The 23,192-nt window shown below is 39.7% G+C and overlaps 1 protein-coding gene across 2 annotated transcripts in view; it reads right to left on the bottom strand.

Moving 5' to 3' along the window:
- Positions 1 to 23,192, bottom strand: part of pdgfd (platelet derived growth factor d) — a 165,724-nt gene that overhangs the window by 71,020 nt on the left and 71,512 nt on the right. Inside the window, exon 2 of one of the 2 annotated variants that reach the window (XM_048533534.2) lies at positions 1,200 to 1,386. In XM_048533534.2, coding sequence (XP_048389491.1) covers positions 1,200 to 1,386 — 187 coding nt within the window. Of the gene's footprint in view, positions 1 to 1,199; positions 1,405 to 23,192 lie in introns of both variants that reach the window. The other variant, XM_048533533.2, reaches the window with a different exon arrangement.

Below are 23,192 nucleotides of genomic sequence, written 5' to 3' on the forward strand. Positions count from 1 at the left end.
TTCCCAGTACTGGTTCCTATGACTCATGAGTCAAAACTTCTCTCTCCTAAACCACTCTCTGATTGGTTTGATCATATATCAGATTGTGTGTGGCTCAGGGACTGATCTAAGATCATTACTTTTGAGATTCTGTTGACCACAGAGATTATGAGATTACTGTAGACCATAGCACCTTACGATCCCTCAGCAGAATCTTCTCCTTGTTCTATTTATGTTTTGGCTTAACTGTCCTGCCAACTTTGTCTTCTTCCATATGGCAACAAGAACACTGTATCTATTGCATTAGAACATAATTTAATGTTCCTCTAACTACAACTATGCTACAACTGGGTCCCATAATTGACTGACTCTCAGTCACACCCTCCTGACCATTATTCAATTTTTTAATGTAAAGCGTGTGATTAACACCTGCATTAAAAAGTCCAGGTCCTTCTCCCTTTCTCTGATGTTTATATTTTGGACTGCAACTCACCAACTCTTGAGGTGAACTTTCTTGAGGTGCAGACACCTACCGCAGATGTGGTTGTCTGCGATTGTAGTGCGCTCCATAAGCACCTGTTGTGACTGTAGTGTATGACATGAACGTGCCATTCCTATCTAGCCTTGTTTTATTTATTTAAAGTTTGTTCATTGAATTGTGAGACAAGTTGATTGAAGTTCAGCCAATTATTTGGTCAGGTTTACGTTATGTATAGCAGTAATTAAAATTTAGCTTTGGAACAAATCACGGCCAGTACGGGAGGCAGGAAGCAGCATCTTTGTCTCTGCACAATTTGGTTGAAACACAATGAATGGGGTGGGTTCTTGATAGGAATGGAAATTAATTCCAATTCAGGGTACAAATGTTTCTAGGACTGGAGTGCTGTACTTCTGCACTCTGTCAGTTTTAACTTTCAAGTTGAAAATCCATTTGCTATCGACTGCTGCAAAATGTGCAATGCTAATCATCTTATGCCATCCATTTTGGAGTCTATCCTCATTTGAAGCCCTGCACCATCTGCGGTCATTTGATACTGTAAATGCGTTTACAGCTGTACCATTCATGTGCATACTGACCTCAAGTCAATTTGACCCATAAACCAGCATCTTTCATATGACTAGCAAGGGTCATTCTAGGTTACTGTTCCAAGATGAACCACAACACAAATGGTCAGTTTAAGCAACGAATGTCTCATAACTTACCCATTTACTCTGCTTACCTGCAAATATCATTTTCCGGTTCCTCCAGTCCAAAACGTGTATCGAACACCAGCTGTATCCTTGTGTGTTCAGGAGACAGCAACCTCCACGTCAACAAAATACTCCTTGGATAGTTGAGAGGAAATCGTGGACTTTGTACAAATCCATTATTCACGACATTGATTGTGTCTTCTTGCCGATAAATTGCTGTGAGGTGATTGCTCTCTGTTAGTAGTCACAACTTGTACAAATTAGTTAGCTGTTTAATTATTGAAGAACAATGCAAAAAAAAAGCACCAAGTATAACAGTGACTGATTAATCTTCAAAATTTTAACACTTCCTGGAATTAATGACGTTACATTAGACACAAATGCTAGCAGTCAAGGCTGTTAGCTTTTAATGATGCCTTTTAGGTACTGATTCATCAGGTTCATGTCATCAATTGTTACTCAGAAGTTTGGCTTAGGTTTCAAGCATAAATACATTCGGGGCCTGTGGACACTGGAAGGAGTTAAGTTGGTTATTTGAGGGAAAACAAAATCATGGTTTTGCATAGCATGACAGGAAGCACTTCATACCAGACAAATCAGGTGAAGGCCACTGTGCAGAAGTAGCTGAAATTCTATCACACTAGATGCTTTGATTTATTTGTGGAATTACCACAGCGACATCTTTACAATGTGTTGCCCATTTATGTTACGTTTGCTTATAGTTGAAAACATCCAGTGGCATAGGTCATGATATAATTTTTAAAAATGAATTGTGTAAGTATTTGAAATGCAAGGGTGCAAAAATGACATGGGCCAAGGGCAGGAACTGAAATTCAAGCAGCCAGCTACAGGTTAAACAGCTAGTATCAGCACAGGCATGATGAGACAAATGGCTTCTATACTGCAGCTCCTGTTAATTCTGTATATAATGGTGAGACGATTATCTTGCCCCCACATCACTCCTTTATTTACAAAACCGATGAGTTGCAATTGCAAAATATTTTACACAGGCTCAATCTGTTTCAGTATTTATTATACTGCAGCTGACGCTGAATGTGCAAGGAAACAGTACACGAGTAATTGACAAGAGTTCAGCAAATGGATACAATTTACAAACTACACATCAGATCCCTGTAATTATACAATGGCAGGAATTCTCCTTCAGATTGAACCTAACCACACAGAGCCTGAACTCCAATTGTTTTCATCAACTGAAACTGTTAGCTTGGTATTTTCCTCTCGTCATCAGTGAAGGTTTGTTTCCACTGTTAAAACAAAAGGAATTCAAACTAAAGCCAGATGAGAAAGTATGGGTTGAAAATCTGGGTTTAATATGAGCCTTGCTAGAAAACATTAGTGGTTTGAATGCAACACTGCAAATTCCGTCAACACTTTGCTGCTCTGATGACTTTGAGTTCAGGATGTTCAGGAATGTGCACAATCAACCTTATGGAAACTGTGACAATGTTTTTGTGCTCTGCATTGTGATAACAGAGTTATTTTTCCTAAAAGGGGCAGCAAAAAAGCTCATTTTGTGTAAGCTTCATAATTGTTTTTCACAATGTTTTGGTCTTTGTCTTTCTTTGCGACTGATCAAAGTAAGTTCTGGAATGTGGGCCATTTTTCATTTTAGACACCCAGCTTTAACCTGAAGCAAACCCAAATCAAGTGAAACAATAATTGGAATTTAACCCATGTTTTCTATGTTGGAAAGATATGTTGTGATGTGAAACAGGGCTTCAGAGCAAGAAGGTAAAATAGGTTGACAGAACGAAGCATTGGGGCCAAAAGAATGATTGAATAAAACAGTGACATCCTTTAAAAGGGAGGGGTCGGGCAGACGAATTGAATAAGATACTGCAGCATGGTATGGTTACTGAAACAGCTTTTATTTTATTTCATGACATGGAAGTACTGTTATTATCAGCCAGTATTTCTTAAGGAGTTAATGTTCATGTTAGTATTGGCTTCACCAATTCTACAGTCTGGCTACTGAGAAGGAATTGTACCTAGCTTTTGGAGGGAGCAGATGTTTCTATACCAGCTTCCGAGGTCCAAGTTATTCAGCCTGATTAAATGTAGTTATACCCTTTGCTATTGTGCAGAAAACCTTCTTGTTACTTTAGAACAGTGTCTCTTCTACAGATATTCCACAGGAGTGTATCCAATACTACTAATAACTGGATAGGCCCAAAATAAAGGAAACAGAAAGGAGGATTGGAGGCACAGAACTATGTCAAACAATACTTACTCACTGCCATACAGCAGTAGAGGTGGAAAATACCACGAGGCACAAGGGGAAAAAATGCAGGTTATTGCCAGCAAGGATACCATTTATTGTCCATCCCAAATTGTCTTTCAGAAGGCAGTGGTGAGTCATTTTCTTGAACAACTGCAATCTATCTGCTGCCTTCTCTGTAGTGGTTTGATACAATTGAGTGGCTTGCTCGGCCATTCCAGAAGGCAGTTAAGAGTCAACCAGATTGCTTTTGGTCGGGAATCCCACGTAGGACAGCAGATTTCCTTCTCCAAATAGCTTTTCTGTAATCATTTCTGAAACTGGTTTTCAAAATGCAAACCCTGTATCCATCTCCGCAGATGCAGCTAAATCTTTGAGTTCTTCCTGCACAGAATTGCCTAATGGTGACCATGTTGATTATTGCAAAAACCTATCGTGTTCACTTAAAGAAAGGAAATCAGTTTTCCTTATCTGGTTTGACCTACACGTGACTAGAGACCCATTGTAATGTTGGCGACTCATAGCTGCCTTCTGGGTAATTCATAGAATTCCTACAGTGTGGAAACAAGACCCTTCAGCCCAGCAGGTCCACACTGACTCTCCAAAGATCATCTCAGCCAGACCCATCCTCTGTAACCTACACATTCCTGAACACTGTGTGCAATTTAGCAGGGCCAATCCACCTAACTTGCACTTCTTTGGACTGTGGGAAGAAACTAGAATACTTGGCAGAAACCCACACAGACAAGGGGAGAATGTATAAACTCCATGCAGACAGTCATCTGAGGCGAGAATCGAACCTGGGTCCCTGGTGCTATGAGGCAGCAGTGCTAACTACTGAGTCACCATGCCACCCTAAGTAAGGATAGGCAATAAATACTGGCCTAGCCAGTGAAATCCATATTCCACAGATGCGTAATAAAACTTATTTGCCTTCCAAATCACTTGCTGAACCTGCATACTAACCTTGTGCTTCATGTGCCAGGACACCTAGTTCCTTTTATAATTCACAGCTCTCCAAACTCTCTCCACTTAAATAATCCACTGCTCTTTCTTTCTTCCTGCCAAAGTGGAGAAGTTGACATACCCCTACACTTATACTTCATTGGCAAAGGATTCATGACTCATTTCACCTTTCTGTAGCCCTTTGCAGATGCCTTGTGATCTCTTCACAACTTATTCTTCTTCCTAGCCTTGTACCATCAGCATATCATCACAAAATGTGGTTTCTATCAGACACTATCAGACAGCTACCAAGCACAGCACACTGACTGCTAGAGCAACCCTTGTCCATTTTGAGGACCCATCCAAATTAATACACATATGGCAGACTGCAAGCACCAAATGTCAGTCAATGTCAGGAGGCACTGAAGGATGTTCAACTGGAACATAAAGAGCAAGGATCTCAAAGTGGTAACACTCACAGGACTCTTGTGCAATTTGGAGATAAGGCAGCACACCCAATGATGCCTTCACATTGGTGGATTATTCGCTTTACAGAGGGCTTCATGAATTTGCAATGGGAGCAATGTCAGTGTAGATTGGCCATCACACCATTAAATTGGCTTTTTTTTTTACCCGAGATAGGCACAATTCATTCCAATTTCAATATCCTGATTTCCATTCAAAAAATCCAAATTAGTTAAAATTCATTGAGACTGAAAGCACAGAGATTAATTCAGAGAATACAAGATAAGACTCAAAGTGATGAACGCAGAAGATCTTAGCACGTGGAGGGTTATGGGGAAAAGGCAGCAATTCAAAATGGTCAGACAACCTGCACAGACATGATGGTCCAAATAGCCTCCTTCTGCACCTTTACAATTCTGTGATTCAGGCAAGGCAATGAGGGTTAAAGCTTTGAGATTTGTTGATAACAATTGCACTAGATTCTTGTTATCGAAAGTAGGGAAGAGGATTTTAAAAAAACACATTATATTTGGGACAGGTACAAATGAGCAGGTGGACCACTGAGGAGACAATTTGGAGGAGAATAGAACAAATCAGGGTATCAAGAGACATCAGAGAGATAGAAAGTGCTAAGGAAGGACAGTGAACCACAGTTAAAATTCTAGAATGCATTATTAGTTTCTTTGCCATATCACTCTTCTGCCAGTTTTAGGAATGTGCTACTTAAAGACTTTGTATGCTGCTCCGCATAGCTGAAAATTAGTACACTGCTCACAATTTATCATCAAGCTGTTAAAATTAATAGGCGAACATCATAGAAAATGCCCATGGGTAAAACTGCTCGCTGCTCACTTGCATTCATGAAATTGTCAGATTGCAAGATTTGAATCATGGGGAATGCAATTTTGCGACTTTAACATTTTTGAGGATGTTGAAAGGAGGGGTGAAAGTTTAAGATGGAGTGAAAACTGGGCAGGGTAGAACTGTTCAGCCTTCTTGAGGAGAATATGGTGATGTCCGTTTTGAAGGAGTTAGAAATGAAGCTAAAGGTTGGTGATCAGTTATTGAAGGCTGAAGAGAGGAAAGTGGGTGGATGCATACCTCAGAGAGGAGAAATTCAATGGGACTTGACTTTGGAGACATATGCAAGTTCCCTTTGCTTAGTCTCAACACATGCCTCACCCCCAAGTTAAAAACAAACTCCATACACTATATTTTTGTTTTGGTATTGAAATTATCCTCAAATGTAACCTATTACAATAAAATGCATTTGTTGCCTGCATTCATTTACCACTAATCACTTCAGATCAGCAAGATGATTAAAAACAAAGAACATAACTATCATCCAATCAGAATCTCTTTAAAATAAAATTGGATTTTAACCAAGAACACACAAATTATTAAAATGTAGTGCACACAACAGTAGAATAGTTATTCAGGACAACATTTTTTTGTATAAATGTAATTAAAGACCGATTTTTCTGGAATTAAACCGCAGTAATAACTATTAAAATGATGTTTTGTAGTTCTATAATTAAAGTGGTTATAGTGGGAACTTACTGATTATATTGCACACAAATATGCAACAAATGCCTTGGTAGTAGTTTGTTAAATTGTAACTCCGTGACTAGCAGCCTGTTTCAAATGTGTACATTTTCAATTACATTTGACCCTCCACCCACCTCTCCATTTGTCCATTTATGTCCATTTATATTACAGGCTAAGAGGAAAGGACGACAACTTTGGTTGGTAACTCTCTGCCAAGACATCTTTGCTGTCAGTATAAAGAGATCCATTCACTTGCTTCATCTATGATTTTAAACCCCTGTCTCCAAAAGGGCGGGTTTGGTTAAAATATGGAACTTGCTGGCATGGATCTTGAATGTGTACAATCCTGTAAAGCAGATTGAACAGTTTCATAGAACCATAGAATCCGTACAGTGTGGAAGCCATTCTGCCCATCAAGTTTACACTGACCCTCCGAACAGCATCCCACCCAAACCCATGTTATCCCTGCATTTCTGGTGGCTAAACCACACAGCCTGCACATCCCTGAACACCACAAGCAATTTAACATGGCTAATCCATCTAACCTGCACATCGTTGGACTGTGAGAGGAAACTGGAGCATCTGGATAAAACCCACACAGATTCAAGGAGAACGTGCAAACTCCACACAGTTAGTCGCCCAAGGGTGGAATCAAGCCCAGGTCCCTTTTGCTGTGAAGTAGCAGAGTTCATCACTGAGCCACTGTGCCCCTGTGTCCCAAAGCTTGGTAGCATTTTACATTTCCTGATTTTGTTTTATTCCCATGGGACATTTTACATGATGTAAATAATATAACTTTGTCACAAGAACGTATTGAAGAGTATGAGAAAAATAGATTAGTCTGTAGGGCACACATTCACACGGAAAGCCTAACACTTTTTTTTAGTGTGTAGTTAACTGTATGTTATAAATTTAGCCATAACATTATGGATTTCATAAAAGTTTCTAAAAATCAGAGATCATAAAATTATATTAATTTGGCACTATTTTCCCACTTGTATAATATTAATCTGAGTGAGCTGAAACCAAAAACAAAACTTTTCCAGTTTGATTCCACAGGTTGAATGGAATGCAAACAGAGGGATCACTTAAAAGATCAATCTTCCTCACCACTCCATAACGATCTATTTCTATCCTACTTCCTCTCTGCATTTTGATATCACCGAGAAACAGCTTGATTTTACGAACACCAGTCGAAATAAAAGTTGTTTGGAAATTGTTATTGTGAGAATAGTAACATTCAGGAAGATCAATTCAGTTACACCATGTACAACATGGTCTGAAAAGAGCAGTTGTGACTGTAAGATAGTTCCTTGGGGAAAAAAAAGAATCTCATGGGTCTCAATATTTCTGGCAGCATCTTCTGCCCATCTCCTGGAGGAAAGATTGGAACATGTGGAAGAGTCCGAATTCAAGTCCAATCTGTCATAGAAGTGTCCTTTAACATGGGTGAACAGGTTGATTAAAAATCATTTATTGTGAGGAGGATGAGAATGTGTGCGGAATCTTACTACCAATGGGTCAGGCCATTGGATTTAACACTTCTTGTTAATATCCTTGCTGCTGATAAGTCAATTGTTTAAAACTGTGGCTCTTGTGCAAGGAACACATGGCACTGACAAGAAAATACTTGTCATGGGATACAGTGTAGCAATGATGGATTGCTAAAGCCTTCCTCATGTGTCTTGTCTGCTTGCGTGTGATGGATGAGATAAGTTTACAGTCAGACCTCTGGATAGCATGGTTACAATGTTTAATGTGCTTGATTTGATCCTTGTACCACATCACCAACTCTGAACATTTTTTTACAAGATTCAACAAACTGCGAGAGATGTAAGACATAATGGCCAGTTATGATTTGAGTTCACCAATGTGCCAATCCAAACAGTTTATCTCATTGTCAAATAACATTCAGAAGAAGAGCTTTCCTTATCCAACTGAATTTTCATTTGATCAAATTTATAACCTTCTGCTGATGTGCCTGGACTCAAAATAATTTCAATTTCATGGTTCCTATTTCAAACAAACAAATAATGCTGCTGTGGGATCTTCATTGTCACCAAATATCACTGAGACCTCTATGGAAGAGTTGGAACAAGCAGCACTTCAACCAGCTTGTTTTAAACCTAAACTTTGGAGCTTCAATATTTTTGACAACACTTTTATGCAAGTTTTATGGTAACTCGACAGAAGGAAAACCTTTCTGGTTTCCTACATTGTCTTAACAAACAGCACTTGTAAGCTAATTTTACTATGGTGACAGAATCCCAATGTTCCATACCATTCCTTGATGTTTTTGACAGAAGTTTCATGGTGGCACACCATTACATTAAGTAAAAGTCCACACATACTGACAGATATCTATCAATCTTTCCACCATCCCTCCATCAAGTAATCCATTTTCAAAAGCCTCATTAAAAGAGTCTACTCCATCGGTAACGCAAACATCCATAGCGAGAACTTTGCCATTCATTTCAACTCAGTAGATTTCTTTCATAAAATGATTTAACACATAGCCAGTTGTACACATGCTATAAGAACTACATCCACTGAGACCAGGGTCAGTCTCTTACAAATCACATCCCTCTCATGCAGATTGCTAAATACACTTGGGAAATACAGAAGTCCAACACATCGTCTAAGAAGCTCCATTTCATTTTTCACACTCACAAGATACAAAATCATTTCACAACAAATCATGAGTTCACTGAATAGCATGTAGTTGTGAGTTCCTAAACACGGAGGAAACAGGCCATAAAATACAAAATGCAAGAGGCTCAAAGAACATCAAACTTACTTTTACATATTGAATGTGACTAGTCAGCCTTCATCGAACATGCCTAACCTAACAGCCACCATATCCAATGATGCAATTCTAAACTTCTCTTCCATTACAAAGTGACATTCAACAATTTCATGTTGGCTGAACACATCTGACTCTTTAACATCCCCATTCATGCTTGAACCAGATCTGATAGTCAATTTTGGTGCTGGTCACTTCATTGCAACAATGAGAAAAGTACACTATATATCCAGTTACAATTTTGGAGTAATTCCAGTGGATTTTCAAAAAGAAACGAGGTATAGTTCTTAGGGTTAAAGGAATAACAAATTATGGGGAGAAAGCAGGACCAGGATACTGAGTTGGACAATCAGTCATGATCATATTGAATAGTGGAACACGTCCAAAGGACCAAATGCCTTACTCCTGCTTGTGGTCCCCATGTTTCTATGTTACATGGTTTGATAGGAAGAGTAAGAGGCTTTTATGGACCTCACAGTGGGGCTGGGGGAGAAACTAGAATGTGTGGCAACAGTGACTTAATGAGGTAGGATTAGAAATGTTGATTTCCCAAAGCAATTCAGAGATAAAGTCAGCAGTATGTTTATCATGCTAACTATTATGCTTGCCCTATGGTGGGTATGTACTCATAATACATTTCCATGCCATGAATAATCATTCATCTAAAACTCTTTAAATTACATATTTCAAGATAAAGTCAGTGACACATAAGAATCCTTTGGCAGTTCATTCACAATTGTTTAAATGTGATGTGTGCCTGTTGGCTTTTTGCAGTTTTAGGTAAGCATTGTACTGCTCCTTGTTTAATTCGACATCATGAAGAAATGAGCAAGAGAAAGGTATGGCAAGGATTTTTTCGTGGTGTATGAGGTTCTGGAGTGGGATCAGAGGTATGAAGGAGTAAAATGGGAACAATATGCTGTCTCTGGTGGAAGACGGTGAGAACAGTTGGTCATTCAGTTAGTCAAAAGTCACGAAAGTGAAGGGTCTAAACAGACAGTCAAATGTGTTTCTAATTCAGGTGATTGGCTGGCTGGAATCATTGGAGGGTTTTACGTTCAACTACAACTTTTAAATTATGCCCCATAATCGCCATCTTGGACAATGTCCTTTACAACGCTTACAAAGGAGGGCCAGCTGACATAGCAAGTTCAACCATGCCCCACGGAATGGTGAGTACAACACTGGGCATTAAGATAAACATTCAATAAACAAAATAGAACATTGTTTCTTTCACAACAATGAAAATGTCTCTAGCGCTCCTGTAAACATTGATGCCTGCCAACAATGAGCTGTGCCAGTGCATTTAACATTTCAGTAAGCTAGTCTCAACAATTAATGGGTATGCATGCATGAATAAAGTGAAACCAATGTGATGTGAAATATTTACAAATGAAATTTAAGAACACCTATACCAGCTTCGAAATCTCAAGTCTTATATTAATGCAATGCGATTGGGCAAGAAAATTGTGGTATGGATGCAGAGCCTCTTTGTTTGACTAGCAGACTTTTTAACTAGCCACAGGTAGATACAGCATTGCCAACTGATGACAAGTTTCAACAATAAAAAACTTCCCTTCTATTGCTAAACTGAATATGTCAAGCCTCTGGCTGAATTATGATTATAATTGGGTAGGAAACAGCAAAATCAGGCAAAGTGGAGGAGGTGCGTGGCTCTTGTTATGATGTTGGAAATGGCACATTGTTAACAATATCCCAGACAAGCACATGAAATCTATTTACAGCACACAGATAACGATGATATATTTCAAAGATGAAATGTCTACTGTAAAGGGTAGATGATGGCCTAGTGGTATTACAGCTGGACTATTAATCTAGAGATCCAGGTAATTCTTAGGGACCCTGGTTTGAATCCTGCCATGGCAGATGGTAAAATTTGAATCAATAAAAATCTGGAATTAAGAATCTAATGATGATCGTGAAACCATTGCTGATTGTCAGGAATATCCCATCTGGTTCACTAATCTCCTTTAGGGAAGGAAACTGCTATTCTTATCTGGTCTGGCCTACTTGTGACTCCAGGCCTACAGCAATGTCGTTGACTCTTAGCTGCCCTCTGGACAAATGAGGATAATCAATATGTGGGCAATGCCCTCATTGTATGAATGAATAATAATAAAAATTATATCCATGTGCAAGTATTGTAAGGTAAATGTTATATTTAGCTTTTAGATCAGTTAGTACTGCACTCTTTGTGGTTGCCTTTAACCTGAACACATAATGGGCTTCATTGAGTGGTCTGTGTCGACCAACCACCTGTTGTCACTATAGTGAGGCACAAACCACAAGACCTGGGCATCATGTTATGTAGAACCATTGTGCTCTGGGCACGAGACTACAGTACAAAGAAAGCTCCCCAGTTTGCAGGGCAGCTGGGACACGTTGAAACCACCAACATAGCAACCAGGAGTGGTACTGGGCTGATGCACAGACTATGGTTAGTTCAGAGCATCAAACAGCTCCTGCCATCAAAAATAAAAGAAAAATAAAAAGAAAATTGCTTCTCACTTTCTGAATCACCTCTGGTTGTGCCAGTGGTTAGGTATCAGAGAAAGTGCAAAATCATGGCATTTGACTCAACTCATCTTCATGCTCCATTTAAGTCTGGTCAACATGCATCATCTGACCCTTGCTGAAAGCAATGAAGATGCCCACACATCCCATCTGACTGTACCTCAAAATGGTTGTCAAGCTCCTGTGTGTATCTCAGAACTCCAAGTAGCATTTTACAAGCATCCCCACGTTAAAGCCCTACTCCAGATGGCAGCAGCTGAATGGCAGCTTAAAAAAAAAGTGGTAACTGATTTAACTCCATTTTCAAGTGTCGCTGTCCCTTTTACGACAGAAGGGGGCATTTAAAATTACTCCCAATGACTACGTTTGACAGTCAGGACTGTTCGTGTTTGTGTGAAATGGGAGATAAGACAATCTTAATTCATTCATCTAAAATCATGAGCATAGATCTGCACTACGTAGCTGTCAGTCAGTCACACTGGATGACTATTATCTTTAAAAGGAAGCTACGCTGAGATGAGAATTTGTCATTCTTAACGTTGGGCCCGTTTGTTTAAACAATCGATGCAACAAAAATCCCTACTGCTAGGTTAAAAAAAAGCTCATTATCATCACAATATGACCAGAATCTTCTTGGATTCAAAATCCATAATTCATGCCTCCCTATGTTAATTGTTGCTCAAGAATTATTACAGCATTCGATCACTTTCAGTGACAGGGAATAGGTTATTCAGGGAACTTTAAAAACAGGCACTATGAGATTGATGCACTGATAGGACACAGCTGTTTAAACTTCGAGCTTGAGCTGAATTGGGGTTAATTGATGATTACTGTAGTGTTAGTATGAGGTGTTAATATGCACAGTTGATGGTTTTTGTGTTATCATTGTATTGTCCCTACCCCTGAATCTGTGTTATCAATGCCTGTGTTCAAGTCCCGCCTGCTCCAGCTATGTTTCTTAACATATCTGAACAGGTTGATTAAAGATATCTGAAATGGACATCTGCATGTTTAACAAATTGTAACTTTCCTGGAGTGGGATGTGAAGGTTTCATACATTTAATCCCACTGTATGTAGGGAGCGCACTTGCTGACATAGATTAAAGCTCAGGCAATGAAGAGAGGACTCACAAATTGACAGATGTAGCACTGGAGGTCTGCAGGGAGTAAGGAATTACCTGTACCTGTAGAGGTAAAAGGCCAGAGTACTACGTAATGCACTGCATATGGAAGAGTTCAAAGAAGTCACTTCACTGTGGTCAGGCTTGCCACCAAGACTCCAGTGTCACAGTACATTTAACTATTTGACAAGGGACCAAGGTAAGATTCCATCTCACAAACATCAACATCAGCATCAAACCTTACCACATTTAATGCATTATCGACTTTATACTAACATTCACAACTTCATTCTGTTGCATCCTTCACTGGTAATATTCACACCTCAGATACGCTTCATTGCTTTTCAATAATGAGAAGCATTATACAAGGACACACATACAAACACAGCTGTTAATACATTCGTACATAATCGCCTTTTTGTCTTCCACAGCTATACTGCACATAGCAAATACCAGAAGGACCTGACCAACATGAGACAGCAAGTTAAGAAGGCAGTGCTGTGGTGACTGGACGCAGTGACAGATGCTCTGGCCATTGGTAGTATACAGGAAATATCACTTACAGGCATGTAGGCACCTCAGTAACACATCCTGATCTTTAATCGCCTATATCAATCCTCACACAAAAGCTCCATCTGGTGTCATCACCAATGCATTTTTCTACAGTGACCACATGTGCTATACTTTGACCCAGTGCTTTTCAAATGTGTTCCTACTGTGACCCCATTTCAAGGCTTAAAAGTTGCTGCGACTCCTCAGGGAGACCAGTGTGAGTGGAGGTGGTGTGGAAGGGAATCTATGGAGAGCGGATGAGATGGGCACTTCGGTAAATAGAGACCTACTCTTAGAGTAGGAGCATAACTGTCTGAACTCAGTCCGAGCTTTGCCACTGCTGTTGCTACTGTGGAACTGTCAACTCTAAAATCTCAGCTTATGACAACATTTGGGAGCATGACCCCTGCTTTGGGTCTAATCATTTTTCTTTGCAGCTTCCAGGAGCAATCATCACTTCACCACACTGGATGGCGTAACGGATACCGAGGATGACAGTGGGGCATCAATCACTACCCATTGGCACAGGCACCAGCTCATGCACTGAGGAGCCACCATTGTAAAAATGGCTCTTAACAGCTTACTTATAAATGTAAATTGGTCTTTCTGATTCTTGACCAGTGTTGGTAAAATTCCCCAAAGGCGGACACAGTTGGGAAGGTGACCAGACATAGCTCCCTCCCTGCCGAGTGGGGCATGACCCAATTCTGCTCTGTGTGAAGGGGAAAGCTTGAACTTTTCATTTTCATTAAAACAAAACTAACACATTCCTTTGATTCATTTTCTGGATTATGCTTTGTTAGATTATTATAATATTAAGATTGCCAGTTTATAGTTTTCAAGCTATTATAGTTTTATTTATTTATTGCATTTCTCCAATAGACAATTAGGATAAAGTGCACAAAAAAAATCACAACCTGTTCTGCAACATCGTAGATTACGTTATCATCCTGGAACTAAACAAAGGCCAGACTGTTTAGTGTTAAAGCTGAAAAGGATATAAAGGAGATCAACGGCCTGTACTTAACCATGGAGCTTCCAGTGTTTGGATCAATTTGTCCACCATCTTGCATTAGCATATAACCAATGAAATTTAGTCACTGTTGGGGTGTCGAAAAACCAGGGAGAATAGTATTCAAGTAAAATGGCAACAACACCACGATAAAATGACTATAATATGATTGCAAATTATAGTTCTAAATGACTTGAGCAATTTCATGTATTCAACTTCATTTATGCTAAAATAATATCATAATTATTCCAGATATGGAGTCAGCTTTGATCCACAGCTCAGTCCAAATCTTTTCTGACAATGGAGATCCAGTTAGAACTTGATCACCATTACTGGCATAACGAGGTGTGCCTGGGGTCCTATGACTGGTGTGATTAGTGCAGCCCTAAGCCAATTAGAAGGAAATTCTGGAGTCATGGGGACAGAGGGGAGGGCAGTGGCCATGACTGTGAAGGTGAAGGTGCTGGGGAAGTTGAGCGGGTTGAAGGAGGATATATCACCTGGACTGGGTGGGCTGCACCTCAGAGTTCTGAAGGATATAGCTGAGGAGATTGTACAGGTATTGGTGGTGATCTATCAGGAATTGCTGGAGTCAGGAAGGGTCCCAGAGGACTGCAATGAGGCTAATGAAACACACCTGTTTAAGAAGGGAAGGAGGCAGAAGACAGGAAGCTCTAGGCTGGCTAGACAAACCTTGGTCATTGATAAGATTTTAAGAGTATGGTATTAAGGATGAGACTGTGGAATACTTGAAAGTGCATTGTAAAATAGAGCTGAGTCAGCACAGTCAGGAGAAGAAGGTTTTGCCTGACAAATCTGTAAGAATTCTTTGAGGGAATAACAAGAAAGTTAGACAAAGGAGAGCCAGTGGATGTGATCTATTTGGATTTCCAGATGCCTTTGACAAGGTGCTGTTTAGGAGGCTGCTAAGTAAGATAAGAGTCCATGATGTTAGGGACAAGGTATGTGAACGGATAAAGGATTGGCCTACTGGCAGAAAGCAGAGAGTAGGGATAAAGGGGTCTTTTTTCACAATGGCAGCTGGTGACTAGTGAATATAACAGTGTACAGCTGGAGGAACACAGCAGGCCAGGCAGCATCAGAGAAGCAGGAAAGTTGACTTTTTGGGCTGGGACCCTTCTTTTTCTGAAGAAGAGTCCTGACCTGAAGTGTCAGCTTTCCTGCTCTTCTGATCCTGCCTGCCCTGCTGTGTTCCTCCAGCTCCACGCTGTTATCTCCGAGCCCAGCACTGGCAGTCCTTACTATCTCTGGTGACTAGTGGAGTTCTGCGAGAGTCAGTACTGGGAAAACAACTTCTCAAGTTATATGTTAACAATCTAGATGAAGAAACTGAGGGTACTGTTGCTAACATTGCAAATGACACAATGATAGGTGGAGAGACGGGTTGTGTTGAGCATGTGGAAGGCTGCAGGGTGGGCAAACAAATGGCAGGTGGAATACAATGTGAGAAAGTGTAATGTTATGCACATTGGTAGAAAGACTAGAAGTTTAGACTGGGTATTTTAACTGGAGAAAGGCTTTGAAATGTCAAGATCAAAGGGACTTAGAGGTCCTAGTTCAGGATTCTCTTAAGGTTAATTTCAAAGTTCAGTTGACAATTAGGAAGGCAAATGCAACGTTAGCATTTGTTTTGAGAGGGCTAGAATACAAGAACAGAATTGAGGCTGTATGAGGCTCAAGTCAGACCACTTTTGGAATATTGTGAGCAATTTTGAGTCCCCTACCTAAAGGGGGATGTGCTGGCATTTGAGGGTGTCCACAAAGATGATCCTGGAGATCAGGGGCTTGTAATATGAGGAGCAGCTGAAGACTCTGGGTCTGTACTCGATGGAGTTTAAGACGATGGGGGATTTGATTGAGACTGATGGAACGTTGACAGCCCTCAATAGTGTCATTGTGGAGATGTTTCTACTAGCAGGAGACATGAGGACCCAAGGGCCCAGCCTCAGAATGAAGCGACAACCCTTTAGAACTGAGATGAAGAGGAATTTCTTCGGCCAGAGTGTGGTGAATCTGTGGAATTCATTGCTGCAGAAGGCATGGAGACCAAGGCTTTGGGTTTATTTATGACAAAGATACATAGGTTCTTGATTAGTAAGGGGATCAAGAATTATGGGGAGAAAGCAGGAGAAGGTGGTTGAGAATCATATTAGCCATGGTCGAAAGTCAGAGCAGACACAATGGGCTGATAGCCTTTCCTGCTCCCATATCTGATAGTCTTATGCTATCTCAAATGTGGTTGGAGTTGTTAAAAACTCAGCAAGTGAAGGGGGGGGGGAAAAGCAAAGAGTTAGAAAACCAAAGTAAGTTGCAGAAATTACAGTTCAAAAGACAACAGCAATGAAACATTAAATTGAAACAGGCATGAAAAACAACAGTGAATGTTGCCAGTTTCTATGCTGATAAAAATGAAGTGTGAGAATTACAAAGTGAAAAGAAACACAAGCTGGTGAAATAAGAGGTGATAGCATTTATTAGTTTATCTTACTAAAAAGTATCTGTGTTTGATTTTTACTGTCAATGCCACTCAGCCAAAGGCATTTAACCAGCTATTGTTTTGCTTTTAACAAAAGGACTTGCAACATTTTAATCATCAGCTTTTATGAAACGTGTAGGCTGCTTTGGATGTATTAGTTGCCTTCTCAATGTACTTGTATTGCATTGTACAGTATTTTTGAGATAATTCAGCCATGTAGTTGGTTTGTAACTGACTTAAATCATGAGAATATTTCCTGGACTTGTGGCCTGGGAAAATCCCAAACATTTACTGCTGAGTACAATATTTCTAAGTTGCAAGATAGTATGAATGTGATAATTACTTATGTTAATTGAATTCTAAGGGTCTGCATCAAAAGTTTGATAAACCTTTTGAATCTAATTTAAGGTTTGTTTGGAATTATTGTGACTAACTTGTTGAACTGCGAAACACAGTATTAGATCAATGTGAATGTGACAAAGTACTTTGATTTTGTTGGAATACAGGTGAAAGCTCATTGATTTGTGCAGTTTGCCTCCCAAAGGATGTTATACCTGATACAGCAACACTTATAATATTCCTTCTAACACAAGAGATATCAATAATGTGGTATTTAAAACTCCAACGCATTCATAACAGCTGACTAAACTCAAAACAGTAAGCTTTTATTTCTCTAGTGATGCCAGACCTGTTACTCAGTCCATCACTGTTTTTGTTAGAGTTTAAGTTGGACCAAGTCCCTGAGAAAGGTGAGGCAGATGGGTTTGTTAAAAGTTTGGGATTGTCCAACAACTGTGGGACCCACCATCATGCATGGTCAGTTTTTTAAAAAAATATTAAAAGCACAACATCTCCCTAGATCTTTGAGGCCAGGAGAAGAGGATTATATCAGATCAGGTGACTATCAATTTGAAAGTTCATAGCCCAAAGATGTTAGGGGAAATTAGTATTTTATCAGGATAAATGTGTGGCCCATGTTGTAATGAAGTGATCCATTTCGCCACTCTTTCCGTGGACAACAGAGGTGACAGAGGGCCAAAGGCAATATGCTTCATAAGATCCTCTCTCATTGTGATCAACTCAAGTGAATATAGGCAGTTTGTTTTGAAACAATTACTAAAAATGAATACTAAAATTATAAAATTATTAACAATCAAGCTAAATTGCTGTCTTCTTTGGTATATTTTAAAATGAATGTGATAATTTTTTTGCTGTTTTAATAAACTTTTACATTTGATATCAGAAACCTAGAAACTAGGGGTTTCAGTAGGCCACTTGGCCCAGCAAGCCCCCTCTGACTTCCATATGACCATGGCTGTTTCCAAAACAGTACCCTGTTCCTGCTTTCTCCCCGCCCCCACACACTTTGATCCCATTAGTCCTAAGAACTTTATCTAACTCCTGCTGGAAAACATTCACTGTTTTGGCCTCAAACACTTCCTGTGTCAGCCAATTCCACAGATTCATCACTCCCTAGGTGAAGAAATATTAGTCCTTAAACGGCCTACCCTGTATCCTTAAATTGTGACCCCTGGTTCTGGTCTTCACAGTCATTGCGAACATCCTTCCTGCATTTAGCCTGACTAAATTATCAAGTTTTAAAAGATGCAAGGCCTTCTGGGGCAAAGAAATAAAACGGGACTTTGTTGTCAATTGGGAAAGTTTATTTTTAAATTTATGTCAAATGATGCAATTGTCTCTGACAATAACTTCTTTATATGTTTACAAGATTATCCTTTCAGCTTTGTTTTCAATTCGCCAAGGAATAATGTTTTGCCAATTACAAATTCAGACAGATGGTTTTATTAAACAGTAAGTTTCTAAATTGAGTTGACAAATTAACTTAGGCTGTTGAGGAGCACAACAATCGATTCTGTTTACCTTTCAAACATGTGACCATGGTTTTCTGGACCATATGAATGTTGATGGTGTAGCGAGAGTGCACAAGGTTTAAGAATTTAGTTGTTATCTGGAGACATTAGCAGAGATCAACTATGAAGAAGATATGATTCACAATTTGAATTTAAGACACTGCCTTTTTGAAAATTGATCTGAAACCATTCAAGATCATTTATTATCTTCCAAGGCAAAGTGCTTGAAACAAAGGCATATGGATGATTTGGAAATCTACCCATCTCTAAGGTAAAGTTACAAAACTTGGGTATATGGGCATTTCTTTCCAAAATTTGAATTGATTAAAAGGAAACTTGGTATGTGTTACAGTTTTAAACAATTGAAGAGGGAAATTTTACTTATGTTTAAGAAGATTATGAATTTTTCATCAAAATAAATTGAAGAGTTGGATAGGTGGTTATGCCAATTACTGTATTAAAGGAAGCTTTGTTTTTGAGGGATAATATGACTAAACACGAACAAGTCACATCAATCTAACAGTAATGATATTGAGTTCATGTGAGGGAAAAATAACTAGACAGTCCCCAGTCATTTCATAAAATTATGTGAAAGTGAAGAACGCTCACGATATTGAAGCAAAACTACACATGCAATTACGTGGTGAAGTGGCGCAGAAGAATGGGTCACCCAGTTTCCTGAAGAAGGTATATTAGGATAGAATTAAACACACTACTACCTATTAAAGGATTTGAAGTTGAAGAGCAGACATAACCTTTAGATTGGGACAATTGAGAAATAATACTGAACAAATGAGAGAGAGAAACCTTCCAAATCCGTGATTTATCAATGAAATTGTAAGCTGTAGCTTTCTGTACAATGCCTTATCAGTATTTTTCAAGATCTATTGTTGGAGATGTCAGCTGGTGAAATTGCTCTCAACTTCGGTTTAGTAGGCCTTCTACAAAGGAATAAGCAATGAAATTGAACAAAGTCATCACAAAGATTCCCCCCACCCTCTCTCTTTCATCGCTCGCTCGCTCGCTCTCGCCTCACCACCACCACCCCCCACCCCCGCTCCCTCTCTCTCTCCTGACCGTAAGAATATGGGTCTTTGAGAACATTGAGGATCAGGCATCCTCATAGGTAAATATCACTACAATTTTCTCAAATTCTATAGAAATACATACTTGGCATTTCTGCTAACACAAGTGATAGGGGGCATTTAGTCATCATTCACCTCGGTGTAAGTTATTGACACACCAACATATTCACTCCATATGCATTACAGGTGTAGGAAGAAATGTTTACAAATTAAGTGTAGCTAGAGTTTGAAAATCCATGCTTTATGCATTGGCCACTCCAATGTATTAATATCCAGTAGAGGTGGATCGTACACTTTCTCACACAACAGGATGTCTTGCAAAAACTTTTTTTTCAGTTTAATAGAGGCAAGTACCTCTTTAAGGTTATCTAGATGGAAGCTTAGTCCGTAGTTCCTGTTCTTCTCCCTACTACTCAAATCTAATTTAGTCTGCCTTCCTCCTCAATCCTCCTGTTCTAGAGAATCAAACTCAAGAACCACAATTGTATTATCTTTCTATGTATCAAAAGTTCTTTTCGTATGCCATGTAGTCAGCCAACCCCCAACAGCTGAGTCTGGCTTGAAGTGGTATCTTCAATCCTTGTGACAGATTTCTTTCCTCCTGTTCAACTCCTTGCTGTATTAGGCATAATTATTAAATGCAGTGCTAGCCAGGAAGTTGACATTCAGTCTCTTTAATTCAAGTTGGGAACCAATTTAATTGATTGTCAGCTTTTTGACCATTCTCTCCAGCTGGTTGATCCTAGTGCACACTTAAATTCCTTCACAAAGATGGAGTCTTGCACGAAAAGCAGGCTCAGAAGCCTGCACATATTTTAATTTTTGTTAGTGGCTAACATCATAAATTATGAGAAGATTTTTTTTACACTCCAGCTCAGACTTCACCTCAACACACATCTGACCCTTTTGTGCATTTTTCTGGTTTGTCATAGACCTACACTGACTTGTTTAATTGCCTCAATGATCTGATTATAATCATTAATTGAATAGAGGAGAATTTTGTCCTGTTTATGTGCCGTATAATATGGTCTGGAAATCGTTGTGCATTTTCTACTTTCCCAACCTATCAATCCCTGTTATTTCAGACATGCTTCTATTCCAACAGACCATTAGATATAGGAGCAAAATTTGGGTATTCAGCTGTTTGAATCTGTTCTTCCTTTCAATCATAACTGATGCATTTCTCAACCCCATTCTCCTGTCTTCTCCCAGTAATCTTTAATCCCCTCACTAATCAAAAACCTGTTTATGTCTGTCGTAATGACTTTGCCTCCACAATCTCCTATGGCAATGAGATCCACAAATTCATCACTCCCTAGCTGAAGAAATTCCTCCTCAACTCAGGTCTGAAGATTCATCCCTTCACCCTTGGGTCCTAAGTGTGTCCAACTAGTTGAAACATCACCTTCATATTCACTCTATGCAAGCCTCTCAGTATTCTACAAGTTGCAATGTGATTTCACCCTTCTAAACTTCGAGTGCTGATCCATAGTCCTCGACTGCTCTTCATATGACAAGCTCCTCATGGTCGGTGTCATTCTTGCAAATTTCCTTTGGACCCCTTCCAATGCCAGTGCATCCTTCCTTAGATAGGGGACCCAAAACTGCTCTCAATATTTCAAATGCTATCTAACCAAAGCTTTATAGAGAGCCTCAGAAGTATATCTCTGCTCTTGTATTCTAGCCCTCTCAAAATGTTAGCTAACATTGCACTGGCCTTCCTAAATGCCAAGTGAATGTGCTGTTCACCTTAAAATAATCCTGAAGTAGGACTCCCAAGTCCCTTTTGCGCTTAATTTTGGAAGTGTCTCCCCATTTCTACATTTCTCTAGTCTTCCCACCAAACTGCAAAACCTCAAACTTTCCCACATTGTATTCCATCTCTCACTTCTTTGCCCACTTTCCTCACCTGTTCATATCCTCCTGCATCCCCACTTCCTCAATACTATATGGCCCTCCATCTATCCTTCTGTCAGCTACAAACTTAGCAGCAATGCCCTGAGTTCCTTTGCGTTAATCGTTAATGTGCAACTTGAATAGCTGCAGTCCCAACACTGATCCCTGTGGAACTCTGTTAGTCACTGGCTGCCATCCTGAAAAAGACCCTTTTATGCCCACTCTCTACCTTCTGCCAATCAATCAATCCTCTATCTGTGCCTGTACCTTGTCCCCAGCACCATGGGCTCTTATCTTATTTAGCAGACCCCTATGTAGTTCCTTGTCAAAGACCTCCTGGAAATCCAAACAGATCATGTCCACTGACTGTCCTTTGTCTAGCTTGCTTGTTGCTTCCTCAAAAAATTCTGACAGATTTTTCAGGCATGACCTCACTCTGATAAAACCAGTCTTAGGCAGCCCTATTGTACCATGAGTTTCTAAGCACGCAGCAATCTCATCCATTCACCTCTCTCCCTTCTTATGTTAACCATTTTCCAGTCCTCTGGTACCTGCCCTGGATTCCATTGATTCATGAAAGGTATCACCAATGCTTCTACAATCTCCTCTGCTATCTCCTTCAAAACTCAGGGGTGTACGCCATAGTTCCTTGAGATTTATCTACCTTCGGATTTTTTTTAGCTCCCCCAGCACATTCTCCTTAGTGCTGGCCACTACACTCGCCTCTGCCCCCTGACTCTCAAAGTTCTGATATACTACTGGTGTCTCCCATCGTGAATACTGATGCAAAGTACCTATTAAGTTCCTCTGCCATTTCTTTGTTCCCCTTTACTACTTCTCCAGCTTCACTTTCCAGCAGTCCAATGTCCACCTTTGCACCTCAACCTCATACCTTTTACATGTCTAAACAAAACTTTAGCAATCTTCTTTTATATTTACAGCCCATGCAAAGCCCTTTCAACAGGTGCATCATTCAGTACCTCCAAGTAGTTTAGCTTTCAGCTACTCAGTGATACATACCTTGGAAGATTTTAGTAATTGAAAAAGTAGCAATAAATGAATCTTTATTTTGAAATATAGCACAAGCTGAACAACTTCTCAGGGGAAAGGGATAAGGTCAGTGACTGAAGAAAGGCTGGCACTCAACACCATTATCGTATCCCAATGTGCTCCATTGAGTAATTTCCAATTTTACTGGATGAGCTTGACTCTGAAATAAGTTTCAAAATGGATCAGCCATTTTCCTCCATACAGTAATGTAATTCCTCTTTTCTTGTGAATTATCTTAATCAACTGAGCAATATGAGGGCGTTAGTGGTATTAGTGGTATCAGTGAGGCAGATTTCAGCCATGAGGGAAGGAGTGTTTCTTCGGACTAATTCCAAGTGATGATGTTGACATCGACATTCTGTTACTTGTTAATGCTCTTGAAAACAGAACACAGGAAGAACAG

Source organism: Stegostoma tigrinum, chromosome 6 (assembly GCF_030684315.1).
Source record: "Stegostoma tigrinum isolate sSteTig4 chromosome 6, sSteTig4.hap1, whole genome shotgun sequence".
NCBI classification, from domain to species: domain Eukaryota; kingdom Metazoa; phylum Chordata; class Chondrichthyes; order Orectolobiformes; family Stegostomatidae; genus Stegostoma; species Stegostoma tigrinum.